A 19,354-nucleotide genomic window follows, 5' to 3' on the forward strand; every position below is an offset into this window, starting at 1 on the left:
TGTGTGTGTGTGTGTGTGTGTGTGTGTGTGTGTGTGTGTGTGTGTTGCACGCTGTGAAAATTGTGTTGTTCTGTCTCCTTACAATGATCCTGCCTGTGTTTTGAATTATCCTACATGGGAAATCATGTATTTAGAAAACATAATTTGCGTCCTTGTGTTATTATTCCAGGTAAATTGCTGTGGGTATAAATTATTTGTGTTTGTGTGCATGTGTGCGTCAGGAAGAGGATTCTCTGGATGAGTCCTCAGAGACGTCCACTCAGGAGAAACCAACCAGGAAGATTTATTACAAACTCAAACTGTTGCCGGGGAAGTGGATCAACATTTTATATGACCGACTCACACTGCTTGCCCTTTTGGACAGGTAATAAACCAAAAAAAACTGCCTTCAAACTCCTTCCACTGCTTGGAAGTCTGGAAATCCAACCTCATAATCATTTTTCAGCTAGGAAAATAGTATTTAGATTTTAGAGCGACAAGAATAACAGTTACTGTATGTGTATCTTACAGCACAGCCCTTTCCATCAATATCACTTCATTGTTGGTAATTTTTTGTGTCATTTTTTCAGTTGATGCTCCTCAATGAGGATATACTGTATGTCTAGTAAACTGCTGAATATATCACTGTAACCTGTGTATGCCTCTGTAATGTATGTGATGTTTTTGTGTAGAAACCAGGACGTTCTGGAGAATCTAGTTGCAGTCTTCATGGCCTTTCTGGTTTCTTTCCTGGGTTTTTTGCTCCTCAACCACGGCTGCTTCAAAGACTTCTGGGTCTTCCAGTTCTGCCTGGTTATCGCCAGCTGCCAGTATTCCCTACTGAAGGTAAAGAAAATACAAAATTTAATACAAGCCATGCCATTTAACCATTGCATCGAGTTGTTTACCGGGATCTTTACCAAGTGTGTGATGTTATTGTGATGGTCTAAGGAAAACCATTTCACTATAATAAAACCAACTTACATTGAGGAATGAATGTTAATAATGTTTTCATGTTAATTTACAAATGGTGATTAAATATTTGCTACGGTGGTTTTGTTTTCCAGAGTGTTCAACCAGATGCAGCTTCACCAACACATGTGAGTTCAATATTATTTTCTTATTAAATCTCTGAGAATATATTAAAGTAGAAGTAGAGTAATTACAAAACAAACTTCTAGAAAACAGGACATTTGGTTGCATTATAGTTACCAATATTTGAGAAACTTAAATGCATACATGTTCCAGTTGGTTGGTTAGTTTCAAGTTGTGATGGCTGTTGCTCTTTATTGATGCATGTTGGCATATCATTTCTATATTAATAATTTTACTGTGTTTTGACTGATGCACCAGCAATATGGCCGCAGAGGATATTGCTCTTTGAAACTCTCTTAGTTGTGTCATGACTCATGTTGCTTATAAAAGTGCAAGACATATGGGCGTTCAACCTAATATGAACCTTTGTGTTGGTAATTGTGATTACATCAGATGTTGGTTTTATCTTGCAGTGTCTTGCAGTTAATATCATCCTAACCTGTGCTTGTTCACGTGTGTGTTTCCAGGGTCACAACCAGCTGGTGGCCTACAGCCGGGCAGCCTACTTCTGCATCTTCTGTGCTCTGATCTGGCTGCTGGAGCAGCTGCTGAGGAGGAAAGACCTGCCTGTCTCCACCCTGTACGGAGTCACCATCGTCTGCCATGATGCACTGGGTTTCTTACGTGACCTGCTAGTGGGTAGGGATACATGAAATGTAACAGTAGAGACAAATAATACAATTATTTGTTTTATTTCTTGTTCAAAACAGTATGTCTTCCTTGACAGGTACTAAGAAATGTCTTTTGTTTTATTCATAAAACAGGTTTTACCTACTGCTTCCCAATCACCTTCCTAGTGGGCCTTTTCCCTCAGATCAACACCTTCACCATCTACCTGCTGGAGCAGATTGACATGCACTTTTTTGGAGGGACAGGTTGGTGAAACTTTTTAATCAATTGATTTCAGTAATGCTTGTGTTCTTGAATCCACATCCTCAAAGCTAAAACCTCAAAGTTGTATTTTCATTGTAAACTGTAAGGCTCTGGTTTGATGCCTGCATGTGTAATCTGTGTAATTTGCATTCAGTGTTGCAAATGCATTTTCAGGCCCCTTTAGTAAAGGTGAATCTTCTTAGTGATTTAAAAACTATAAAACTAAGACTACCGTACATGATTAGCTCTTTGACTCGTTGTTTAATACACATGCATATATTTTCCTTCTTGTGTGTCTTAGCTGCTACCAGTCTCATCTCTGCAGTCTACAGCATCCTACGCAGTCTGATTGCTCTGTCTCTGCTCTACGGTTTCTGCTTCGGAGCTCTCAAGGTACAAAATCATCTGGATATCAAACAAAACAGAGGATAGGTAGGAGATGTGAATATAGAAATTAAAGAAGACAGGGAGTTCAGTTATAAATAGCATGTGGCCAGGCAGTTTCACTGATGGAACTAAGTAGAGCTGCAGCACAATACCTTTGTATTGTCCTTCATCCTTCAAAAGGGAAGACGCTTTTAAACAGAACATCTAAAAGCAGCAGACTCTGACTTTGAAGGTACATGATGGTATCACGGTGTATGTGTGTATGTGTGTTTATGTGTGTGTGGTTACAGGAGCCGTGGGATGAGCAGCACACCCCAGCTCTGTTCTCTGGTTTCTGTGGTCTTTTGGTGGTCTTTTCCTACCACCTCAGCCGACAGAGCAGCGACCCCACCGTAATACTGTGAGTCTCTGTGTTTGCATGCACACAGTGGGCCTGGTTGCCATGCACATCATTCTCAATAACCTGTACATTAAACATTGATTAGGTCCGTGGAAAAGAGAGCTGAATTCATCAAAGAAATGAAGGCAGATGATTGATTGTGTTGAGTAATTTTCACCCAAAGCTGACTCTCATCTCATCCATAATGTCTCATTTGAACATTCGTATTTACAGATCTCTGGTCAAGTCAAAGATAATGCCCACTTTAGTGGAGAGTGAGGAAGATGAGGAGGAGGAGGAAGATACAGAAAGTAAAGACCCACTGCCAGAGAAACTGCAGAACTCTATGGTAACTAAAGATGATTATGTAGAAATAAACTGATATAATGTGGTCTTGTTCTGTCAATTATTTTGGTAGTGGAAAATGCTGAGTAAGGGTTCAAGTAATTCAGTTTTTCCAGTGTTGATTTGACTACTGTGAGCATTTTATTGTTTTAAATTGCAGCAGCCCAGAGACAATATTTACCTGTCAACAATTGTCATCAGCAGATAAATACTCATGATGAACAGTATGCACCTGAGTTGTGGACTTCATACATACGGTGTATGAGAGGGCAGAGTGTTTTAAACTCAGTGTTGCAGGCAAGATAATGAAACAATGCTTTCTGTCGATCACTGCGTGTGAATACAGGGAATTATGCATTAGAATAAAACAAGCCTCCTGCCGCCTTTTAAAGTATTAATGGAGATTGTGAAGCTTTTAAGTCTTCTTGGGCTGCTGCTTCTTTGATCTCTAAAAATGACGGCTCAGAACGATTAGACAGAAGTAATCTCACACCTAAATGAGTCTGGTTGACGAATCCATTTTCATTTAGTGTGGATTATTAAAGATTGCAGCTTTTCCTCCCTCTTGTGCTCTGCAGAAGGAGATTCTACTATCGGATGTAGTCGTGTGCTCTGTTGCCTACATCCTAACCTTTGCCATCACTGCGAGTACTGTGTTTCTTTCTCTCAAGGTGAAATTCTCGATTGTTTCCTCCCTCTATCCCGTTGATTATTTCTGATTTTTACTTTCGATGCTTGTTGTAGTTTGCAAAAATACCAACTCAAGTGTTTTATTTGAATAATTTTTCTTTTGATACACACCAACTTGTATCCAGCCCTTTGTGACCATCGTGCTGTACGCTCTGGCGGGGACGGTGGGGTTTGTAACCCACTACCTGATCCCCCAGCTGAGGAAGCATCACCCTTGGTTGTGGATTTCTCATCCGGTTCTCAAGACCAAGGAGTACCACCAGTTTGAGCCCAGAGGTCAGCATGCCTACTGTATATATACCAGAGTTGTCTGGTAATATTAAAGTATGTAATTACCTGGATCATAAAAAATTCAGTTGTCAAAGTTGTCAAAATGTATTATTTGATCACCAACATCACATTTAGCATAAATTCAAAATGTCCAATCTCACTGAAATGTTTTCAGTAGTAATTGAGATATTCTGTTTACTAATAGACAAACAAATGTATACTGCTAAATACATAGCTTCCTTGGCAGAAGTAAATAGGATGAAGCTTTTCTTTAAAATTTGCCGTCATGTCATCATTATTATAAAGTATTAGTGTAACGTTCCTTACGGAGTAGTGATTAGAAAGCAACAAAACATGTTTTTAGAAACCCTGAACTAGGTCACTCTGAACTCTAGAAAGCTGTGATTCTAATCTGCTTGTGGTATTTTGTTATTTTTGCTTGTGTTACAGAAGACGCTGTGCTGATGTGGTTTGAGCGACTGTACGTGGGGCTCCTGTGCTTTGAGAAGTACGTGGTGTTCCCCGCCATCGTGCTGAGTGCCCTCACTAATGATGGCTTCGCCCTCAGTCACCGCAAGAAGCTGGGAATCCAGTGAGTGACAGGCAGCATGAGATTTCAGGCAGGATGACGAGGGGATACCATGTTAGCAACATAACCAAAATGCATGCCTCCCCCTCCCCCTCTCTGTCCCCTACTAATAGAGACAGTACAGGGGCAGAGGGGTTGTTTAGTTGAATATGTTCTGTATGTCTAATCTGCCTGACTAATTAATCCTTTATCTGACTGAGGTTTGTGCAAGAATCTATGGCCCCGACCTTGGCTCTAAAATATCGGTAGCATAACAGTATTGATAAATCCACAGCGCTGTCCGTGGTGCTGAAGTAGCAGCCAGATTCGTAATTGCAACATTTTCTCTGAATCCCGCCCTTTTGCCAGATTCTAAACTGTTGTTTGTGCTGCCTCCAGCTGTGACGTTCTCCTGACGACAGTCGCTGGACTGAAACTCCTGCGTTCATCCTTCTGTGACCCCAGCTTCCAATTCCTCACCCTGCTCTTTACACTCGTCTTTTTCCACTTTGACTGTCCACACGCCTCTGAGAGCTTCCTACTGGATTTCTTCATTATGTCTATTGTTTTTCACAAGGTGAGAGGGTGTGTGTGTGTGTGTGTGTGTGTGTGTGTGTGTGTGTGTGTGTGTGTGTGTGTGTGTGTGTGTGTGTTGCACACCCTGAAAAATATTTTTGCTCTAACCTAATGTGATGTGTATGGGATTACATTGGTGTGCATCATGGTCAAGTTGATTATCAAGTTTATCTAGGCTCTGGCACAAGACTGAACAGAAAAAATGCATTACAAACTTAAGGTGTGGAGTTTAAAAGAAGTGGGTGTTTACCTGTTACAGAGGGTCTAAGAAAAAGATTGGGATTTGCAGGACCCAGCATTTTGGCAGTTTGTCAGGAAGTTTCGGTCTCTGCAACTTAAATTTCTCCCATTTTTTGTTTTATTCTATTTCTGTTGAGTATCTCAACTTTATGGAAGTGCAATACCATATCACAGAGGAAAACTCTTTTAAAAAAATTAGTAATGACTGTCCTTGAAAAAGGACACATTTTTTGTGTAATTATGTGTGTTGATGTAGCACACATTGTTGACAGAGACCAAAGTCTTTTTTTTATTATTTTTTTTTAAGATTACTTTTTGGGCATTTCCGGCTTTTATTTTGCTAGGACAGCTGAAGACATGAAAGGGAAGAGACAGGGGGGGGGGGAAATGACATGCAGCAAAGGGCCACAGATCAGAGTTGAACCCGGGCCTGCTGCGTTGAGGGGTAAACCTCTAGATATGGGTGCCCACCAAAGTCTTGTTTTACGAAGAGGTGAACTGAAAACATGAAATATGACATTGTCTACCGAACTGCCTTTTGTTTTGTGTTTTATCTGTATGTGCAACTGTAAACAGTAGAATAAATGTATTTTCTATCCCTGCAGTACAGAGGGCTTATTAACATTTATAGTGATGTGGAAGGAACTATAATAGATTCTAATTCAGTATGCCTTTAACACTACCAGTGTACTTTTAAAGTCTGTTTATAGAGGACTGACTGTGTGTTGTTTATGTTTCTGTCCAGATGCGCGAGCTGTTGCTGAAGCTCCATTTCATTCTGGTTTACATCGCTCCCTGGCAGATTGCCTGGGGCAGCGCTTTCCATGCCTTTGCTCAGCCGTTTGCTGTGCCTCGTATCCTTTCTCTAAGACTTGTATGTGTGTCTGAGTGCATCAGTACCTGCTTTTCTTTCCTTTACTGGTGTGTGTGCGTGTTTAGACTCAGCCATGCTGCTGCTGCAGACTCTGCTCACCACTGTTTTCTACACCCCACTGGCTCCCTTCCTGGGAAGTGCCATCTTCATTTCCTCCTATCCGCGGCCCATTAAGTTCTGGGAGCGAAACTACAAGTAAGGCTTCGACAGAGTGAGGGAGGACTGAGTTTCTCAAACAACCTGGAGGTGTCCAGACCTCCCATACTATTAAAACCACATCAATGTCACTGTTGCACTGTGTGACATGTTACTTCATGACTATGATCATGGGTGCTATAGTTTCTTTTGATTCAATCTCTCATACAACATCCTGCTGCTGTGAAAACTCACTAGCAGATCAAATGTGTGTATTGATCCGTGGCTGGAATTAGTCCCAAAGAAATTTCATACTGTTTGATTAATTTACTTAGTCTTTATAAAAGTAAAAATACATATTTGTGAGCTGTTTTTAAAGACTTACAGCTTCAGTAGAAATGAATGGGCTTGGCACTGAGAACCACAAACAGGGTAGGGAATTCGGAAAGTATTATGAAATTGGCTAATTGGCTTATTTTTATATAATTTACTGTATAGGTTTTAACAGTAACATAAACAGTTTATGTACTAAAGGAGAACTCAATCCCAACCTTTTGAGCTGAGCTAGACAGATTAGCAGATAGACACCCTCCTCCCCCTCTCTGTCTCTCTCTCTCACTCTGTCTCACTCACACTTACACAACATAACGCCTCTGTTCCCTTTTACTTATTGATGTGAAAGACTGTTTGTACTTCAGCTTGTAGAGAGCACTCAAAAAATACTGCTGCATCTTTGCTGTGCAAACTTCAGTGATTTGACACAAAGCAACCCGTGATTATATTTAGACTTTGTCTAAATCTTTGTCTGTCTCGTGATATTACAATCACTGACAGCCTCATCTCTGCTGGATTGGGATCTAGGTGTTCCTGCAGTAGTTGTGCAGGCTGACAATGTGAACCTCAGCCAAACACCAAGACAACATTAAAACAAAAGAGTAACACAAGGACAAGAACTGAGACCCCAGATCAGTTCGGTTTTATAATATTTAGTTACACATTTGTCTGATTGCTGTAGAGGTTTTACAGCTGCAGTGATCTGTATATCGCATTGAATAGTTTAAGATCTGTAAGAGGAGTAATTCTTTCTGAGAATGTTAAAGTGGTAATACAATCCACAAATGATTCCAGAAAGTATGTTGTCTAGATCAACTATTCTCCACCTGTTTTGAGGGAGCCATTTTAAATTAAGTTTTGATGTGTAAGCTGTTGTCTCATCATAGCATAAATTATACAATTTTGCAAATGTTTTGGGCTTAACAATCTCAGTTTTAACTGTTTCTTGTCTCCCATCTCTTGCAGCACAAAGCGTATTGACAACTCTAACAGCAGACTGGTGTCCCAAGTGGATAAAGAGACAGGTGCGTTTTTTTTAACTAGGCTTACAGGATCTTACAGGTTGCATCTATTTTTTATTTCTGTTCTCAAAGTCATATAACTGAAAGATACATTTTGAAGCTGTCAAATAAATTAGTTTTAGGTTTTGTTGTTCTTGTTTTTATTTGCAGCCAAATGTTACCTCCTTTGTTGCACCCTCTTCTCACAGGATGTGATGATAGCAACCTGAACTCCATCTTTTACGAGTACCTGACTCGCTCGCTGCAGCACTCCCTTTGTGGCGACCTTATGCTGGGCCGATGGGGCAACTACAGCGCCGGAGACTGTTTCATTCTGGCTTCTGACTACCTCAATGCCCTGGTCCACCTTATCGAGATTGGCAATGGGTTGGTCACTTTTCAGCTGAGGGGTCTGGAGTTCAGAGGTACAGTTTGACCTCCCTCATACCTCCCTTCCCTTCTCCATCTGTCTCTCTGAACAAAAGTTAACTGTTTGTCTTTAAAGGTACTTTTTTGTCCCATACATATACATGTAGCAAAATTCATTCTCTGAATATAACCTATCAAGAGCATTGGGCAGCCATTTACAGCGCCCGGGGACCAACTCCAGATCTGAGCCACTTCCTTGATCAAGGGCACTGACTAAAGAACCTAGTACATGTGTTTTGGATGGTGGGGGAAACCGGAGAACCCAGAAGAAACCCACGCAAACATGGCGAGAACATACAAAGTCCACACAGAAAGGCCCAGAAAAACCTGGATTTGAACCCAGAACATTCTTGCTGTGAGGCAACACTGCTTAGCAGAGGGCCACCATACCTTACCTCCTTCTCTCTCCATCCCAGGTACATACTGCCAGCAGAGAGAGGTGGAGGCCATCACAGAGGGCGTGGAGGAAGACGATGCGTGCTGCTGCTGCGAGCCAGGTCATTTGCCCCACCTGCTGTCGTGCAATGCGGCCTTCAACCTGCGCTGGCTGGCCTGGGAGGTGACGGCCACCAAGTACCTGCTGGAGGGTTACAGCATCAGTGAGAACAATGCCGCCACAATGCTACAAGTGTACGATCTCCGAAAACTACTCATCACCTACTACCTAAAGGTATGTTTCATTAATCTGTATCTGTTTATTTATGTACATTTTACAGAAGTTGTTGTGCAATTATATGACTGTAGTTAGTGTAAACAGTTTGCAAAAAGCTTTGCTTCTTTACTATGCTAGGCAAGAATGTTGGTATTTATCATTTGTCCATCATAGGTACTGTATATTAAAATAAACTATTTTTTTTAATGTTTTGAATCTTGTTACACAATGTTGTTGTCAAAATGAAAATGAAGGAGTTACTAACTCAGAGGAAAGTTTTTAAAGTTCTGGTCTGGAGCATGAGTCTTATTTTGTAATGCTATTTGGTATTTTGTCTATTTCCACAAAACAATACTACTGAAAAATTCCAGCTGAAAATAAATGTAGTAAACGTAAAGTAAACGTCTCATGATTATGCCAGAATGCCAAGTGTGAAAATGATGATCTTCGCTATAGATATTGCACTAAACAGTATTATTTGTATGAGATTGTTGATGTTTTACTTTTTACACAGTATTTATGAATAAGTTCTACTATCTCTTCTATTTTATCATTCCTCTGTTTCCATATTTGGGTTTTTAAATTCAGCTGTTGGTGGAAGACTAGCATACACACTGGTGGTAATAATGCCTAGATCAAGAAAATGGCTCATTTGAAGGTGGAAAGATGTCTTTCATTAGTTTTTTAACAAAGTTTTTTGTAGATGCAAAGACACATTTTCACATCAAAACTAAACCCATCCCAGAGAAACCCGGGATCTTTATCACTGTACATATTTGAAGCATGTCAGAACATCCTAGCATACATATATATTCATGTGATCTGCTGAGATCCTGTTATCTTTTTTTTCTTGTGTATTTAAGCTTTATTACACTGATATTGAAAGGTACCTACAGTAGTACAGCTTTAATAAGGCATTTGAATGAATCCTGTTAAACGCTTTTAAATAAATAATAATAAAATTAGAGGCAGTTTGATTTAGATGTCAATGTTTTTAAATTTAACTGGTTACTCTTTTTATTCCTAGTTTGAAAGGTAAGTTGCCTTTGCTTGTTTGTAAGTTTCTTGTGTTTTCTGTCTGTGACTATGTGTTTTATGTATGCTGCTGCCTGTCTTGGTCATCTCTCCTTTGAAAAAAAAAAATTCTTGATCTCAATAAGACTCTTCTGGTTAAATAAAGGTTAAACAGAAAATCAACTTCTGATTCATTCAAATGGACAGTTGAATTTTCTACTTGTCTCAACGTGCCCTTGAAGATTTACCTGCCAAAAGGTTAAACTCTTAAATTGATCAACCAGTATCTTCTGCATTAATCACTACTACAAATGGCAGCTTGCCAATAGTAACTCCAGATGTGGTCAGCAGCTACAACAAACATGCCATTTCTTTCTCTTGTCCTTTCCCTGAGTTTAATATTTTGCTTTTGTCTTGTCCTTCCCTCTCAGAGTATTATCTACTACCTGGTCCACTCTCCCAAATTGTCCACCTGGCTCAAAGATGCCACTGTCCAGGAGTCGCTGCTGTCCTACACCAAGTGGCACCACATTGAGCGCGACCCTCAAGTCTTTAGTGTGAAGATCGATGAAGACTACGTGCACTGCCTGCAGGGGGTGACGCGTGCCAGCTTCTGCAACGTCTACCTGGAGTGGATCCAGCACTGTGCGGGGAAGATGGAGACGGTACATCACTTAAAGATTATTCTATTAAACTTCATTATGGGTTAGAGCGGCCAGTGTTCCAGCAGCTTTTTTTTCTCACTTGACGGATTTCTAGTTTAGTCTTTAAAAAATCTGAAAATAGTGAAAAATGCCCATTTAAATCTCTCAGAGCCCAAGTTGACGTATTCCAATAGCTTGTGTTTTCTTACCGAGAGTCCAAAACACTCCGTTTACTCTCATAGAAAACCAGCAAATAATCACATTCAACAAAATGGAGCCAGTGAATTTATGACATTGTTTAATAACAAATACAATTATTAAACAATCATGAAAATATTTCTAATTTCTTTTCTGTTGATTGACTATTTCTTTAATTCAGTAATGTGAAATGAGTAAAAGGAAAGCTAAAGTTGCTTAACCGAGAAAATTTAACTGCAATTAAAGTTGCAAACACACACAACGCTTGATATAATTTTCCCATGAACACAACATTTTGGCAGAATGTATATACAGTATATATTTTATATTTTATGCCAGTCTCGTCATATTTGCTCTTTTTTGTGGTTTTGTCCAGCCTGTGGACAGTGATGAAGACTCACCTTTGGTGACGCTGTCTTACGCTCTCTCAGTCCTGGGGAGACGATCCCTCGGAACGGCATCACACAACATGTCCAACAGGTAAACTTTGTTCAAGTCAAAGAGAAACAAAAATAGATACATTCCCCTTTTTTCAGCCTCAAGGATCAGAACTAGTTTGTTGCTCTCATGTTTTTTAGACAAATGCAAGAATTAAACATAATTGTAATTGTGGTGTTTACTGTTTCCAATTGTTGACTGAACAATATGAAATATTAACTGAAATATTATGAGTATCAGTGGTGTTAGATATTTACCTGCAGTTGGACAGATACACCAGAAGGGGGCATTAGCAGCTAAACCTTTAATCATACACATAATTCAAACAGATTTCTGTCACTGCACTCATGACTTTTTGTCTTTGTGTGGTTTATAGTCATAATCCCCCCCTCCTCCTTCTCTCCCTCTCTCCATCATTTTATCTCTTTTCCCTACAAACTTCTGCCTTCCACAACAAAGTCTGGAATCCTTTCTGTACGGTTTCAACACCCTGTTTAAAGGCGACTTCCGCATCGCCACCAAAGACGAGTGGGTTTTTGCTGATCTTGACCTCCTGCAGAAGGTGGTGGCTCCTGCAGTCAGAATGAGCCTCAAGCTGCATCAGGTAACGTGTACTGTGCTTTTAAAAGGCTGCTGATGTATCCCTGGGCTTGTGAACCGGTGTTTACTAATTCTGCTCAGACATTTGTGCATCATTTAAAACTTCAATTTTTTTCTTTTTCTAATAATATCTTTACAATGGCCATTTCTCATCCCTGGAGTAGACATTTCCCTAATATCTGATTGTACAGTGCTTCATCATGCCTTTCCTGCCCTTTTAGGATCACTTCACCTGTCTGGAGGAGAATGAGGAGGCCTCTATATTGTACGAAGCCATCACAAACTACCGCAGCAGCCTGGTTATCTGCCACGAGAGCGACCCCGCTTGGCGCAAGGCGGTGCTATCCAGCCGCGACACGCTGCTCACACTGAGACACATGATTGATGACGGCACGGACGAGTATAAGATCATCATGCTGTACAAACGCCACCTCAGCTTCAAGGTCATCAAGGTAAGAAGTTGTCAGTGTCGGTTCATTTTTCAGAGTCTGACAATGTTACGCAAAGTGAATGGATAATGGGAGATGGTGAAATATGCCAGACATATTTTTAGTGTGTATAAAGCAGTATAAAACAACCTAACTCTAACAACTAAGGCAATGTTTTGAAATTCATCCGAGAGGTGTAGTACCAAACAACCGTCAAGATAACTGTTCTATCTGTATGGCTGAGCACAAATATCAACACAAACATTAAATATGATCAGATGTGTGCTGTGTGATGTGAAACTGCAACCAATTACAGCTGAATGTATCAAGCTAGTAGGTTTGAACAGTGACTGAGTTGCAGGACAAAGTCTGAATGAATGTGAAGCTGGGTGTGTCTCCTGAAAAGTGGCGACTTGCAAAGTTTTTTTTAACCCATTGCACAAAATGACCACAATAGCAGTGCAGTGCTAAGTGCTCAAATTTTCACTTAACTGTCTGTACTAAAACTTTATACTGTTCAACATTAAAGGACTAGTCCGATAATTTGGGAAATCAATACCACTCTCATGTCTCTTGCTAAAGTGGGTTGAGAAGCCGTTACAGTAGTGTGGGATATCCCAGATGTTGTTTACCAGTGTTTAGACTGCTACCATCGGGGTACCAATTCTAGACACTGGTGGTGATGGTAACGACTGAATGGCTAAAATCTAGATGAAACTGGCTGAACTTATGCTAAGCTTCAATTCCCAAACTGTCAAGCTGTTCCTTTAAGTACATTTTTATCTGTGTGGGTTTAAATAGGGTTGTTGAGCAGTCTGTTTTGACTCTGCAGTTACTTTGTTAAATGCACTCATTTCCATCTAATCCTCTGCAACATTAAGTTTTAGCTGTTCAGGGATGGAAGGATGATGCTAAAAATAAAACATCCTCTCTTTTGGATGATGCTGGTTCCAGGTTATACAGCATAGTCCCTTTTTTGTTTTCTTACATGCTATCATGAGCTATTCCAAAGACCAGGTCATGCCATTGCCATGGTTTCTTTTTGCCGATGGAGTATGATGATCTAATGTCTCTCTGCAGATCAATAAGGAGTGTGTGCGAGGTCTGTGGGCAGGCCAGCAGCAGGAGTTGGTGTTTTTACGGAACCGAAACCCAGAACGCGGCAGCATCCAGAACTCGAAGCAGGCGCTGAGGAACATGGTGAACTCATCCTGCGACCAGCCACTGGGCTACCCCATGTAAGTGTCTTTCACAGCCATGCTTAGACCAGATATGTCGAGCATGGAATTAACATCACAAGGGTTTAGGATGGAATTGAACATTTTTATTATTGATTAAAGTTGCTCACTTCACCTTTGCAGAATGCATGTTTTTGTAATTTGAAAAATAGGTATTATCTTTAGAGTTTTGTCTATGTGCAGGTGTCCCCTGTTGCTGATAGTATGACATTTATTGTGTTATCTTTTAGGTATGTGTCACCGCTAACAACATCGTACACAGGAACACACCGTACGCTCCGCAGCATCGGAGGAGGCGCTTTAAGCTTCGACGCCATTCGATCCTGGCTCTGCTCTAAATGGTTACGGTCGGTTTAAAAAAAATAATACATTTGTGCATATTTAAAAATATACATTATTTTCCCACCTCAGTCCAGAGTGCAGTCTTGTATTCCTCCTGTACAGTTTGTCCATAACATCTGCAGTGGTTAGTTTATTTGTGACTGCTCTTCAGTTCAAAATGAAGTCTAAAAGCAATTCTCAGAAAAATTAGGAAAAGTCATGATAAACAACATTAAGGAATGTTTTTTTTCTTTTTTTTATGAAGAAGGTCTGGGATCTCACAACACACAACGTTAACATGATGTGCAAGAGATAAAAAGTTGTGATGACACATGAGATGACAGTAATTCCATAAGTATCACTTATTCAGCTGGTTGTATTTGGTGTAAATCACTCTGGTTAAGGGGCAAACTGCAGTGTAATGCTGAGAGAGTACTTCTCTGTGGATTTACCAATAGTTTAGTTATTAGATTAGTCACAACTGGATAGAGACGTCTTCGTTGTCTTAATCCAATTTTAAATACATACACAGGGACAGTGTGAGTGGATTGCAAAATTGGAGTTCAGCCCAAACCTTTGATTTATGTTGCTCCTCCCTCCCATCCTTCCCTGTATTCTCTCTTTTCTTTATCAATCACTCTTTTACACATTACCCTTATCTTATCTTAACGAATTGCCTCTGCTTTAACCTCCGCAGGTCAGCTAATGGTGTGTGTGTGTGTGTGTGTCTGTTTGTCTGTGTGTGTGTGTGTGTGTGTGTGGTGTTTCTGCATAAAGAATTCTTTGGTGAGATCCCTTAGTGCTAGCTTCCCTTAGTGCTAGCTTCCCTTAGTGCTAGCTTCCCTTAGTGCTAGCTTCACGGCTTACACATGCAGCTTTCGGTGATAAGCAAGCTGCAGCATTGTTTTGACTGGACCTGAACGCTCTGCCGTGAAGCTAGCTCTAAGGATCTCAGTTTTACCCTCTTTTTTTTCCACCCCACATAAATAAAGACATTTCCACCATAAACTGGTTCATAAAATGTATCAGAATGCAGGAAATCAAGTGTTTGATACTTGCTCAAAAATACTCCCAGCTTAATGTGTCCACCCAAAGGACCATTCTGAGCCAGGAAAAACCCTGCAGTGTGTCTGTCTTTGTGTGTCTCTCTTAAGCTTCTTAGAGGCTAAGTTTTCCTTCCAGATTAGATTAGTGTGTTAATCCTGTTTCATCGGCCTTGAGTTAAAGGTGTTGTCTGGATGTCAGTAAGTAGCCAGGGAGCCAGGGAGATGGTCTGTGCCCCCTCAGCTAGAACACATTTAACTAATTGAAATGGATGACTGCCCTAGTGTGTATCACATATGCTAGCACAGTTATGTAACATCTCTCTGAGCGAAGGTTTATGTGTGTGTGTGTGTGTGTGTGTGTGTGTGTGTGTGTGTGTGTGTGTGTGTGTGTGTGTGTGTGTGGTTAACCAGCTGGAATAGTCAAGCCTTGCTAAATTTTTGATGGAGCTTTGCCAGTTTGTGTCCCTTGCACTGATGTGGACATGAATAAATAAATTAGAGTTGTGTGCTTTTGTGTTCTGCAGGGTCCGTAAGGACAACCTGACCAGCTGCAACAGTGGTGTGAACATGGAGGATGTGGACTGCGGTGCAGGTGGTTCATCCTCGTTGAGCAATAACCGCCCGTCCTCCGTCACGTCCAACAGCCTGAGCCTCTACCAGCACAGAGCCAGGACAACACACAGCCGCAGACACCACAACACAGGTACACACAGACACAAGCACACACACACACACACACACACAGACACACACACAGTTCACTTGTGCAGAGAGGCTTTTGGTTCCCACAATTCTAAGTGGGCTGCCAGTTTTGGAAATGAACAAGGGTAAATACACACACAAACCCACACACACCACAATGCAAATACATCGTAATATATATGCAGAGGTATTATAGTTTTGGGTGTATTTATTTGTTTCTGAATAGTTTTCCATTTTTATTTATCTTAAAAATGAGACTACATATTTTTTAAGGTCGAAATGATGCATTCTTCTATATAGACGCTGGCTTCTATTTGCTAATGTAAGCCACCTTAAGATAGATATAGTTGTGTGACTATATGTCTCTTCTTTACTTGTGCTACTGTTCTGTACCAAGTACATATGCACGCTTTAAGTTTGGTTTTTAATGTAGGTTTGATCATCATTTTGTTTCACTTTTACATTTTTTCAAAGGATAAATCAGCTGTTATTCTATATTTTTCTTAGTGTCAACAAATCCAATGACCAAAAACACCAAAACACCTAAACAAGTGCCTTCCCGAGGCTATTTTGCAGCGGCACCGTGTCTCTGCCCGGTGCTTAGCATTGCCCAAGACGATTATGATTGTTTGAAGAAATGCCTATAAACCAGAGCATGTTTTTCTCCCATCCCAGAATGCTGTATGGACTAGCCAGACACTCCTTTGCAGTGCTGTGAAGGAAGGTCTTGCAAAGCGAGACTAGATTGTACACAATAAAAACATTGTGTTAGTTCAGTCAAGTTTTTTTTTTTTTTTTTACCTCAAAATAGTTTTTTTTTTTTTTATTCCAGATAATAAAAGTATGCAATTCTTTGTGTTCATGTTTGTGATTCTGCAGCCAGGAGAGAGTACCGCAGTAGGTCAGTGCAGCCTCAGAGTCAGCGTCCCCCCGTCAGCAGCCAATCAGGACCCATTCTGGAGTCAGGCTCCAACCACGGGCTTGTCCAGCGTCTGTCCAACAGTCAGCTATCCTTTAACACTTCCATAGCTTCTATATTCTCCCAGGTAATCACACACACAATACTAATGATCCATTTTTGCTGTGGTGTGCCTTTACGAGGAGAAGAAAGCGATAAAAGGATGTTTCTCTCTCCCTTCAGGTCCCTCGTCTCTCAGGAGCAGGTGGGATCAGCTCGCAGCTCCAGGCAGCACAGCATCAGCAGCGGTCCAGCCAGGTACGAGATTATTACACTTCTATACATCCAAACGTTTACCACATCACATGTTTGACCGATGAACATCTCATCACTGACAAATTTGATCATATTGCACTTCTTGGATGCACACACACACACACACACACACACACACACACGCACAAAAAGGCAAGTATGAAAAGATCTAAGATTAATATCAAATATAAAAAGACGTCAGGCACCACATAGAAATGTAAATTTTCCCATGGACTGAAAAAAACTGTATCCAACATATTCAAGTTAAAGAAGATTTAGGAAAAATTTGTCTTGATGACTGTGTACTTTGGACTTAAACCCTTGAACCCTCTTTAACTTAAGTGTCCAGAACACATACAGTTCCTTTTGCTTTAAATAACTATAAATGTAGTGCCTGTCTGAGACATGTAGTGACTATATTTTTAAGCTTAATAATAAAGGGAGTGAAAAGTCTCTGGATCGAGAGGAGGAGTCAGAAAGTTGCTTCAACTTGTACTAGATACGTACAGTGTATATTCCTTTATAGGAAGTGAAACGTGTGAACTAAAGTTGCCAATGTTGCAATAACAAGATTTTCATGCCACAGCAGCAATTCTGTATGATAAAGTAGTGTCACGTTTAGCATTAAAACTCCTGAACTATACTGCTCTTGTGTTTGTGCAAACATTAACTAAGTTGATGTTATTCCCACTACTTACTTTAAAAACTCATCCAAGAAACCTTTTCCCAGCTGATGGCCAAAGCTTCTGATTATAGTGTATTATCAACAAGTTATTCTTAGACACAGCTTGCTATCTCTGATAATTGTTTGTGCATGAGCATGTGTGTGTTTTGTACTACCATGTACCACCTTAGGGTTTACTGTACACTACTATATGCCTTTCCCCAGGTTTCCTCGTCTTCGTCCACTCTCAGCTTGCTGTTTGGGAAGCGTAGTTTCTCCAGTGGCCTGGTTATCTCTGGGCTGTCTGCTGCTGAAGGGGGCAACACCACCGATACACAGTCCTCGTCCAGCGTCAACATCGCCATGGGGCCCTCGCACCGGTCCAGCAGCAGAGCCACACAGGTAACTTAACAAATCCACATAATGAAAAAATAGGGAATGTGTCAGGAGAGGTCAAAAAGCTTATTTATACAATGGACCTCCCCAAATTTGGGGAAAAAAGCAATAACAGAAAAGAATGTGATGAAAAAACAACCAAAATTACAACAAAAAACACACAAAATTAGTAGAAAATTAGACAGTAGACAAAAATCCAATTAAAACAAAGAAACACATGAAACACTATATGAGAAAAAAGAAGGGAAATGATTAGACGTTATGAATTAAACGTGATGACAATTTCCTTTTAAAATGTCCTAAAGATAAGGAGCTTTGATAACGTTTACTTTGGCGTTCCATCTGTACACCACAATAAATATATGCTTCATGAACATCAAAATAATACTATCGTCAATTACTTGTTCCCTCCAACATTTATAATTAAGAGGTATAATCAATGTTGCAGCTTTTTATTGTGGGAAAATAAAACTCATACTCACTGCTCCTTTAGTTTGACATGGGATTCAAAATGGTGTAAGTACAGTACAGGCTACGAACAAAGAATGTTTCTCTAATGCGCCTGTTCCTTGCCTCCTTTCTTTCTCAGTGGACATCCGAGCCGTATGAAAGTATAGACGCAACTTACTCCAACGCAGCCATCACGGTGAAAGACAGCGTGCAGTTAGGTGACCGAAGCTGCAGCCAGGGATTAGACGAGACCCAGGAGGACTCCGCATCTATCTCAAAAGCTCCAGAGGTGACGGATCAAAAGACTGTCTGAGAGAGAGAGAGAGCTCTTACACACACATAAACACACAAACACAAACAAACACACACACACAAACACTTATGAGAGTGCCCATACTCGTGCCCATATCCAGAGAGGACTGTATGAAAAGTTACACATATACACAAACATACAGACGATTGTATGAGAGAGCACCCATGCACACAAACCTGACTCCTCTCCTGTCCTCAGCATGTGGTCTCACCTTTTTGTCTGAATGTAAACAAGTCTGAAAACATGATCTTGGATCCGATTGATGAAATAAAGACGTTTTTAATTGAGGCTGCCTTTTCTTTCTACCTCTAGTCATGTCATCCATGTTTTTCAATGTGTTATGATGGGAGGTTACACTCATGTTAGGACAATGCCTTATTGTTACTTTGATTTCTCAAGGCACCATAGAAGCTGCAAAAATGCCAAACACCCCCATTTTACTTTAAATCACCCTGTATAATTTCAAAAGATACAATGCAAAACCCCTCCAAGGTACTTCCTGTCTAACAGAAAAGGCTGTATGTGTTTCCAGGAACTTTCCAGGATGATGCATATATATCATTTGAGGCCAGCATGTGATCCCTGAAACCATTTAGCCTTCAGTCAGCAATCTGAGCTCCACACTTCTGTGATGAGTAGTTTTCCACTGTGGCTGACTGAAACTGAAAAACAAATAGATATTGTAGTGTGATGACCAAATCAACTCCTACATGTCTGTAGACTTAGGCCCGGTGTTTAGGTTAACATTTACAATTTAAAACGTATACATGGAAGAAATTTAATGAGCTTCCAGTATTTGGAATTTGTTTGAATTGGATTACTTTAAGGCTTACACATTAAGAAATTAAATAAAGGTTCCTCCC

At 40.4% G+C, this 19,354-nt stretch overlaps 1 protein-coding gene across 6 annotated transcripts in view; it reads left to right on the forward strand.

Annotated features, from left to right (window-relative positions):
* The window catches only part of pcnx2 (pecanex 2), a 28,079-nt gene extending 9,300 nt beyond the window's left edge, over positions 1 to 18,779 (forward strand). For 5 of the 6 annotated variants that reach the window (XM_032540940.1, XM_032540937.1, XM_032540939.1 and 2 more), the window contains 28 exons: positions 222 to 364; positions 672 to 825; positions 1,047 to 1,079; positions 1,542 to 1,713; positions 1,839 to 1,949; positions 2,249 to 2,340; positions 2,625 to 2,734; positions 2,948 to 3,062; positions 3,637 to 3,729; positions 3,874 to 4,024; positions 4,469 to 4,610; positions 4,986 to 5,163; positions 6,148 to 6,256; positions 6,342 to 6,471; positions 7,711 to 7,769; positions 7,955 to 8,170; positions 8,591 to 8,844; positions 10,272 to 10,505; positions 11,059 to 11,162; positions 11,580 to 11,724; positions 11,942 to 12,172; positions 13,229 to 13,386; positions 13,617 to 13,733; positions 15,278 to 15,456; positions 16,335 to 16,501; positions 16,597 to 16,671; positions 17,558 to 17,734; positions 18,318 to 18,779. In XM_032540940.1, coding sequence (XP_032396831.1) covers positions 222 to 364; positions 672 to 825; positions 1,047 to 1,079; positions 1,542 to 1,713; positions 1,839 to 1,949; positions 2,249 to 2,340; positions 2,625 to 2,734; positions 2,948 to 3,062; positions 3,637 to 3,729; positions 3,874 to 4,024; positions 4,469 to 4,610; positions 4,986 to 5,163; positions 6,148 to 6,256; positions 6,342 to 6,471; positions 7,711 to 7,769; positions 7,955 to 8,170; positions 8,591 to 8,844; positions 10,272 to 10,505; positions 11,059 to 11,162; positions 11,580 to 11,724; positions 11,942 to 12,172; positions 13,229 to 13,386; positions 13,617 to 13,733; positions 15,278 to 15,456; positions 16,335 to 16,501; positions 16,597 to 16,671; positions 17,558 to 17,734; positions 18,318 to 18,491 — 4,023 coding nt within the window. In that variant the 3' untranslated portion in view covers positions 18,492 to 18,779. The remainder of the gene's footprint in view (positions 1 to 221; positions 365 to 671; positions 826 to 1,046; positions 1,080 to 1,541; positions 1,714 to 1,838; positions 1,950 to 2,248; positions 2,341 to 2,624; positions 2,735 to 2,947; positions 3,063 to 3,636; positions 3,730 to 3,873; positions 4,025 to 4,468; positions 4,611 to 4,985; positions 5,164 to 6,147; positions 6,257 to 6,341; positions 6,472 to 7,710; positions 7,770 to 7,954; positions 8,171 to 8,590; positions 8,845 to 10,271; positions 10,506 to 11,058; positions 11,163 to 11,579; positions 11,725 to 11,941; positions 12,173 to 13,228; positions 13,387 to 13,616; positions 13,734 to 15,277; positions 15,457 to 16,334; positions 16,502 to 16,596; positions 16,672 to 17,557; positions 17,735 to 18,317) is intronic. The other variant, XM_032540938.1, reaches the window with a different exon arrangement.
* The last annotated feature ends 575 nt before the right edge of the window (positions 18,780 to 19,354 follow it).

This window comes from Etheostoma spectabile, chromosome 17, assembly GCF_008692095.1.
Source record: "Etheostoma spectabile isolate EspeVRDwgs_2016 chromosome 17, UIUC_Espe_1.0, whole genome shotgun sequence".
Taxonomy (NCBI): domain Eukaryota; kingdom Metazoa; phylum Chordata; class Actinopteri; order Perciformes; family Percidae; genus Etheostoma; species Etheostoma spectabile.